Here is an 8,822-nt window from a genome sequence, read left to right on the forward strand (position 1 = left end):
GAGAGAGAGAGAGAGAGAGAGAGAGAGAGAGAGAGAGAGAGAGAGGCAGTCCTCCTAAGGCTGCATGCACTCCCAGCACAGTGTTGGCTCCCCTGGCTCCACCTCCCAAAGCATTGCTCATTAACCTGCTCCTCCCTCCCTCCCTCCTTCCCTCTCCAGACAGGAGTTAATTTTTTGCTGGCTGCCTGCCCCTTGGTGCCCTGTGCTGAGGCAGGTGTGCTGAGAGAGAGAGACAGAGAGACAGAGAGAGAGAGACAGAGAGAGACAGAGAGACAGAGAGACAGAGAGAGAGATAGAGAGAGACACAGAGAGAGACAGAGAGAGAGACAGAGAGAGACAGACACAGAGATAGAGAGACAGAGAGACACAGAGAGAGACAGAGAGAGAAGGGAAGGGAAGGGAAGAGAGAGAAAAAAATAAGAGAGAGACAGAGACACAGAGAGAAAGACAGAGATGGAGACAGAGAGAGGCAGAGAGAAAGAAACACAGAGATATAGACAGAGTGACAGAGACACTGAAGCTAGAGAGAGACAGAGAGAGAGAAGGACTGGGGAGAGGCAGGGAGGGAGGAGGGAGGAGGGAGGAGGGAGTGGAAAGGAGGGAAGGAGGTTGCACTATCCCTGGGAACCTGCTGAGTTGGCACTTGTTGCTGCTTGGTTACCGTGGCAATGTGGTTAATGCACCGTTGAAAATACAGAATACTGACTCCTCTCTCCCTCCTGGCCCAGGCCTCCCTCCCTCCCTCCCTTCCTCTCCTGGAGCGTGAAATGAGATTGGTCAAGATAAAAAAGGAAAAGATTCAGTTATTTTTTTTAAGAGTGTGGATAATGGGGCCTCTCAATCACAATCCAGGGCTCCAGTCGGCTCCCCTGCTTCTCTCTCCCCCACTCCACTGCAGCTTGCTTGGAGAAGGAGAAGGAGGAGGAGGAGGAGGAAGGAAGGAAAGAGGAAGCAGAGTGTTTTTCTCTTAATTATGAGTCACTCCTCAGGCCTGGCCAAGGGGAAAGGTGGGGGGCACCTGGGGCTAAGTGGGTGAGTTATTGGCTTGTGTACCAGGATGGCAGTTAAGGCTCCAGCCTGGAACCTGGTGGAAGAGCCCATAAGGGAAGACCTTTTCCATACAGTTTATGTAATACCTCTAAGTGGCCTTGACTACAGGCACAGGAGTTACAAAATGAAGGGAGAGGTAACCCAGCAACAAGCATTGATTAAGTGCCTTCTGTGTGCCAGACACTGTGTTAGGAGTTCCCTTTGCAAAGACAAAGAAGGAAGCAATCCTTATGCTCAGTGGCTTTAAACTCAAGATATTTCATGCTGCGTCCAGACCATTCTAGGTGTGACCCGTCTGTACCTTATCCAGCAGACTGATCTCCAGAAGGGATGGGATCCTGACCAGTCCACTGGTACAAAGTTCTAGAGCTAGAAGGGACCTCAGAGAACATCTAGAATGACTCCCTCGTGTCCAGATAAGGAAACTTGAGCTCAGAGGGCTTAAGTGAATGGCCCAAGGTCACACAGCAGCAAGAGATAAAAACCAAGACTTGAACTCAGGTCCTCTTGCTCAGTTCGGCCTTTTCTCTGCTTTGCTCACAGTGCAAACTGTGGGAAATTGAATCAGACCTAGAGGTGGGCTGGCTATAACATAATCGGTCCCACCCTTCCTCCAAATAATTCAATTGAGTTCAAAGTTCAGATTTTTCACAAAAAGGCATCCACCAAGGCAGAGAAAGGGCACAAGCATTTATTAAGCACCTACTATGTGCCAGGTACTGTGCTAAACACTCCTTTGATCCTCACAACAACTCTGTGAGGTAGGTGCTATTATTATCTCCATTTTACTGATAAGGAAACTGAGGCAAACAAAGACTAAGGGACTTTCCCAGGGTCACACAGCTAGTAAGTGTTTGAGGACAGATTTGATCTCAGGTCTTCCTGACTGGAGGTCCAAGGTCTCCACTATACCACCTAGGTACCTTGAATGCCCATCTGGGTAAAAACCAGGTGCATTTGATTGCTGAAGAGTGAAAGCAGACTAGGTAATGGGGGTCTGGCCTCCTCATCAGATCCAGATTCAGCTCCTTCCTCTGACATATATTGCTCATGACCTTGTTTAAGTCACTTTGCCTTATAGAATTAGGACTGGAAGGGACTTCAGAGGCCAACTCTTTTGTCCTTCCATTCCATCTTCCAGATGAGTAAACTGAGGTCCAGAAGTTAAGTGATTTACTGAAGGTTACACCAAGGGTCAGATGTAGACTGTGAAGTGAGGGTCTTAGATTCCAGAAGTAGTGCTCTGTCCATGGTGCTACACTGTTGACCTTGGGCAACTTTCTAAGGCTACAAATTACAGGCCAGCTATTGGCCAGCATTGACAGAGGGATCATGGACAATGGGAGTTCCACAAATCAAGGCAGTCTGGGTCCTCCTCCCTTCCCCCAATTCAAAGCATTTGGTGAAGAGGTCTTACACAGTACGCAAGCCCTCCTCAGTTATCTACATGCCTTTGTGCCATTATTTACCTTGGCTACCACGTGAATGAAGTCAGCAACTGGGTCAGGGCCAATGCTACTGCCTTGGGTGCCTGCCCCACTGCTTACCTTTATTCTACATTCGGCAAGTCATCTAACTTTCTCAGGCCTCAGTTTCCTCATCTGTAAATGAGCGGGTGTTGTACTATATGACTTCTAAATGTGTCTTCTAGTTCTGATTTGATCACATTGCCATCTATCTTTTCTGCCTTTCCCCCCTCCTGCATGCCTGGTGGATTTAAGACTTGGAGAGAGGGCTAGAACTGAAATCCTAGCTACGCAGGCCTCAGTTTCCTCATCTGTTAGATGGGGGGGTCAGATGAGATGACCTCCAAGGTCTTTTCCAGATCTATGAGATTCTCCCATATTCAATCTGCTTACATTGAGGTGTACCTGCTTGATGTAATCTGGGACAATCACCCCAAGGCATGCCAGAGCATCCAGGGGTTTAACCTATAGGTTGTTGCTCCTGCTTGGGGGAAGGGTGTAGTGGATAGTGATGAACTTAGAGTTTGGAAGACCAGTTTCACATTCTGTCACAGACGCTTACTAGCTGTGTGACCCTGAGCAAGTCACTTCATACCTCCGTGCCTCACTTTCCTCATTTGTAAAATGCAAGGGTTGAACCACAGTCTCTTCCAACTTTAAATGCATGTTCCTATAGTGCTGAGGCTCCAGAGACCTGGATTGTAGTCCTGGCTGTGTTTCTTCTGAGCTCCATTCTCTCATCTGTAAAATAGGGATGGGGTAGAATGGATTAGACTAGATTATTTACTGTCTAACTGTCTCTTCTTTGCTCTAAAATTCTTTGACTTCTCCCATTCTCTCCACCCATAATCAAGCCTCAACCTTTCTCACTTCATCCCCAAGTGTAGCCTCCATCTCCCTTAGGAGAAAGCAGTCCTGGGGTTGAATGGGTAAATTTGCAAGGATAATGGAGATCCTCAAAGAAAGCTCCAATGGAGTGATCTTAGACATAACTCTATCTTACAGTTGAAGAAACTAAGGCTCCATTATGATGACTGATATCCCTTCTTCCCTCCCCCCAAGCTTCTCAGAGGGAGCTTCCAGCCATCTCTACTCCCTCTGCTCTGAGACGAAGACACTGGTTCATAGAATCACAGATTTAGAATTGGAAAGGACCTTAGAGCTCATCGAGTCTAGTTCCTTCATTTTACAGACAAGGAAACAGGAAGGTTAAATGACTTGCCCAAGGTCACACAGCTAGTAAGTTTCTGAGATGGGATTTGAACCCAGGTCTTTCAGACTCCAAGGCCAGTACCTGATCGTTGGATCCTAAGGTTCTAGATTGAGAGCCACAAGGCACTTTCAGAATGTCTGCTTTGAAATCTTGTCCTGTTACCTGGGGCTCAGCCGCCCTCACCTTCTGTCCCTACCCCTCAAGCTAGATGCCTCAAAGGCCTTTCTTCTTCTGTCTTATGCCAGCAGGAAGCGACTACTCTGGAAATGCCTACGGCCATTCCCCCTACTCCTCCTACAGCGAGGCCTGGCGCTTCCCCAACTCCAGCCTGCTGAGTAAGTGTCCTCTGGGGCCAGCCAACCCTTCTAGGGCAGGGAGGGCAGTAGACTGCATTAGAGGCATTGGGACAGTGAGCAGAGAGGGAAGAGGTAGGGAAGGGGGCAGGCTGTCTGCCACTGGGTTTTCCCTCCAGTTGGCATGAGCTATGGTCATGGCAGCCAGTGGGATGAAGAGAAAGAGACAGAATCCCTCCCCTTTAAAAGCATCTATCAATCAACCAATAAGCTTTTAATAATCAACTACTATGTGCTGGGCACTGAGAGAGGTGCTAGGTATGCAGAGATAATGACCACCCAGACCTTGGTGTCAGTCCTCCAAGAGCTTCCTTTCCATCCAGGCAGACAAAAAGTCTACAAATAAGTATACATCTATCTCTATATACACGCACACACACATGTAGTACACATATGTGTACATATATGTGTAAATATGTACTGCATATACATACATCATACACATATATGTGTATATGCATATATTTGTATTTTATACATACTTTATGTAAGCTTATAAAGTATATATACTATAGATATATACTATATGCTATATAGACTATATAAAGTATCCATATTTTATGTAAGTTTATATATACTTTATATTTGCATGTGTACAATACACACATGTGTATATCCATACATACATGTACATATACTTACAGGCAGCCTAATTTAATAATAATGATAATTATCACCAACATGTGCCAGGTACTGTGTTAAATGCTTTACAGTTATAATCTCATTTGATCCTTACAACAACCCTGGGAATTAGGTGCTATTATTACCTCCATTTTACAGATGAGGAAACTGAGGCAAACAGAGATTGAATGACTTGCCCAGGATCACACAGTTAGGAAGTGTCTGAGACTGAATCTGAACTCAGGTCTTTCTGACTATAGATCCAGTTCACTATTTACTGTACTACCTAGTGGATAGAGAACTAGACTTGAAGCCAGAAAGGCTTGGATTCAAGTCCTGACTGACACTTACTGGCTGTGTGGTCCTGGGCCATTCAAGTCCTAAGCAATTCTTTAAGACTCTAAGTTGAAGAGAAAGTGGAGACCTGCATAGAGGGAGTGTCCTCATCTGGGAGTTCCTTACACCAAGAAAGTCACATATCTAGCCTCTATTCCTGTTCTTAGTATGTACAAAATAACCATGAGAATAAAAGTATAAATCTAGCAAAGGGGGGAGCACCCATGCCCGAATAATTCCAAGGCGGTGTATACCAACGTCCTCCTGTCCTAGCCATTGGTCCCAGGATTCACTGGGCACCAGAAGAAGACATTGTCAGTTGAGCTGGAGGAGAATATTCCAGATTATCTGACTGCTTCTGTGGCAGCAGAACCCAGGGGTGAAGGGATTAGTAGTGCTGTATGAGGGAGGGCTTTACTGTTACACCGTCCCTGGGGAACAGACTTTGGGGTGGTGTGACAGGTGAAGAGATCTCATCTTGAAGCCCTTCCATCAATGGCTTACTAATGGAGATCATCCTTTATCAGACCCTCCTAAGGTTCTGGTGGATTAGACATTTCAGGCTGGAGAGTAGCCTCTGGCTAAGTCTGTCCCCTCTGCCTCTTTCCACCCCTTCCCACCACTTCCCACCTATTACTAGGCTTTTGGGAGCTGTAGAAAGCACCGAGATTGAGAAAATCTTAGATCAATTTCCACAATCCCTCCTGTTTTTAACCTTCAGGTTGGAAAGATTTAGGGACAAATAGTTGATTAGCTAGTCAAGAAATAGGGGTGGGGGTATTGAGAGAAGCTGAAATGGGGAAAATAACATGGCAAGAAGAACACTGGACTTGGGGTTCAGAAGGCCTGGGTTTAAGTCCCAACTCATTCAACCCTTCTGGGCCTCAGTTTCCTCATCTGCAAAATGATGGGGTTGTGTCTAATGATCTCTTCCAGCTCTATGTCATCTTGACTCGATGACTCATAACAGGGGAACATTCCCCTTGTTATTCTCAAGGCTGTCCATGTTGGCATCCAGTGGGATCCTTGGAGAAAGACCTACAAACCCAACCCTATGCTTGTCCTGCACACTTCTGGCTAGTTAGGGCCTGGTCCTCAAGGCCCTGGATGACCACTGCCCAAGCAGTGCCATTCAGATGTGTTTTTATCATTACGCTGTTAGTTCTTCTGAATTCCAGATGTGGTCTTTCCCCAAAGCAAGGGTGTAAAAAGTCAAAAGTTATCTAAAAAAAAAAAAAGGAAGAAACATTCCCACTCTTGCCAGAAAGTCAGTGGTGAGGCCTGGGAAGAAGAGGAAATAATAGGAGAAAGGAGTTAATCTTTGATGATCAGATAGGAGGGGGGTAAATGTTTAACTTCAGCTGTCTTAAAGGTCAGCAGATGCAGGGAAGGCTCTGGTACAATTTTCCCTTCTGACCAGCAATGTTGTTATTTCTTTTAACTCGTCCAGGCTCCCCATATTATTACAGTTCCACCTCAAGGGCGAACGCACCTCCCACCACCGCTTCGGCCTTTGACCACCTGTAGTTACCATGGGGACAGCGGGAGCAACCGTAAGGCCAGCCGGCAGGAGGATTCGGGCTGGGACAGGCCCCAGGAAGTCACACAAAGGAATCTTTATTTATTACATGAAAAAATAACCACAAGTCCAGCATTGCAACTCCCTGTGTGGTTAATTTAATGAAACGTGAAAGACACAATGACCTTGAGGAAGGCCAAGCTGTCCCCCAAGACTCCTTAATAAGAGACAGGAGTCCTGGAGAAAGGATATCATCCCTTTTTTTCAGAGACAGATTTGGAGAAAAAGAAACTGTGCACTGTGGCTCTCTCCCCATTAAAGGAGAGATGATGGGAAGGGGAAAGCAAAAGGTTGTGGAAAGATGGGTCCTTGGCAAGAGTGGGGTGTAAAGGAACTCAGCTCCAGCGGGGTATAGATTTGGCTTCCCCTTGGCTTTGTACTCAATGTGATGCTGTCTTGGGACACTGGGGCACTCATGCAGACACACCCAGGCCCCCCACCCCGGCCCCTTGCCCTGATGCAGATCCTCCTCCCAGTGACTTCCCATCTCTCTCTCTCCCAACCCGTCTTTCCCAGAAGAGGGGCAGGGAGGAGAGATGGGCTGTTTTTCTCCTCTAGTCATCTTCTTGGGCTCCCCTTATACCCTATTCATAGGCGTGGACTGAGGGACACTCTTGATCGGACCCTCGGGCTCTTCACTGATCTTCTTTCCTTCTGCTGAAGCGAAAGTTCTTTGAAAAGCATGAAGTGCCCTATGAGGTATTCTTCTCCTGGATCCTCCCCTTGACAGATGCAATCAGCCAGGCATGACACAGGCCTGATACAGGCTGAGAAAGGAATGGACCAGAAGCTCTTCCAGCAGGCCCCAGGCACCCTGGGGATGATGGGAGAAGCAGGTTCTCCTCTGGTCAAACATGCATGGTGTAGGGGGAGACAGAAATCATTTGGGATCCATTTCCCTAGACTGATACATCATCCCTAGGATACGTGCTCCTTCTTAAACCCAAACGTGCCATGTGGGAGACATCCCTCTGAGGTCTGGCCAACTTGGGGAGGATCTGGATCCTCCCTTGGGGAGGAGACACCCTCCTAGGCCAGGGGTGGGCAGAGGGTGTGGAGCCTCCTGTCCCATTGGGCCTGTTTGTAAATACTGTAAATGAAGCTCAGCCTGAGTTCGATCCCTCTTTCCATCCCTAGACCTTTACCTCTTTATGAATTATCTCCCTGTGGCAGCAGGACTTCCCTCCTTTATGCTTCTCTAAATACACACACACACACACACACACACACACACACACACACACACACACCCCACTCAAAACCCCCCTGCCACCCACATCAGTCAATAAAACATTCTTCTTTGTTTCAGACTTCTGGATTGGCTGGGGAAGTGTTGGGCCAACCTTCTAAGAAGGCTCCTGAGGGAATCTTTTCATATTTTCCTTGGGGAGATGGGGAGAATGTGGGAGATAGTCAATTGAGGAGGGTGGGGGAGAAACAGTGAGTAACTATAAAATGCAAAGGGGGGAAACCCTGGGACTCCCAGAAAAGACTATGGGTGTTTACAGGGTCCTTCCATAGCACACTGCATAAGAACACTACCATCAAAGGTCCTAAGAAGGTTTTCAGTGGCAGAAAAGTCTGGAAGGCAGTGCTGTGCCATGTAAAGAATTCTGGGTCAGGAGTCAGAGAGAGATGCACTAGGCACTTACCCTGAGGGATTCTGGGCAAATCACTTAAACTCCTAGTATCCTCATTTAGAAATTGAAGGGGTTGGTCCCTTCCAGCTCTAAATCTTAGAAGGACTTTTCTGAGCTCACAAAGATCCCAATGGGAGGGGGGCTCGTGGAGTAAAAAGGCAAAAGAGAAGAACTGGTCTGGTGATTTCACAAGCCCTTCTTTGCCCCCACCAAGCTTCAGCTAGAGTGAAGGAACAGAGGTTTCCAGCCATGCCTCCGGGGTTATGCCAGGGGAGGGGAAGGCAGTTAGTGTTGCCAGCAGTGAGAGGTTTGTGGGGCCATGAAGGAGAGGCATGGGGATATGGAATCTGCTTAAATGTTTCAGCCTGAAGAATCGGAGCTGCACTGACTACACTTCACTGTTAGGAAGTGTGCCAGGAGGTCAGAGGCAAGAGATGGAGCCGCCCACTAAGGCTCAGTTCTAAAGGAAATGACCAGCAGGCTCCCCAATGGCAGGGATGCCATTTCACCAGATCCCAAGTGGGTTCCCTCCCAATGCTGAGAACCTGGTCTGTGGCCTCCCAG

General features: G+C 47.4%; 1 protein-coding gene across 1 annotated transcript in view; it reads left to right on the forward strand.

Moving 5' to 3' along the window:
• The window catches only part of PAX8 (paired box 8), a 79,045-nt gene extending 71,249 nt beyond the window's left edge, over positions 1–7,796 (forward strand). Inside the window, exons 11-12 of the mRNA XM_027845753.1 lie at positions 3,978–4,064; positions 6,490–7,796. Of these exons, the coding sequence (XP_027701554.1) occupies positions 3,978–4,064; positions 6,490–6,566 (164 nt within the window). The 3' untranslated portion in view covers positions 6,567–7,796. The remainder of the gene's footprint in view (positions 1–3,977; positions 4,065–6,489) is intronic.
• Positions 7,797–8,822: the final 1,026 nt, after the last annotated feature.

This window comes from Vombatus ursinus, unplaced genomic scaffold (genome assembly GCF_900497805.2).
Source record: "Vombatus ursinus unplaced genomic scaffold, bare-nosed wombat genome assembly UNPS02015016.1, whole genome shotgun sequence".
Classification (NCBI taxonomy): Eukaryota; Metazoa; Chordata; class Mammalia; order Diprotodontia; family Vombatidae; genus Vombatus; species Vombatus ursinus.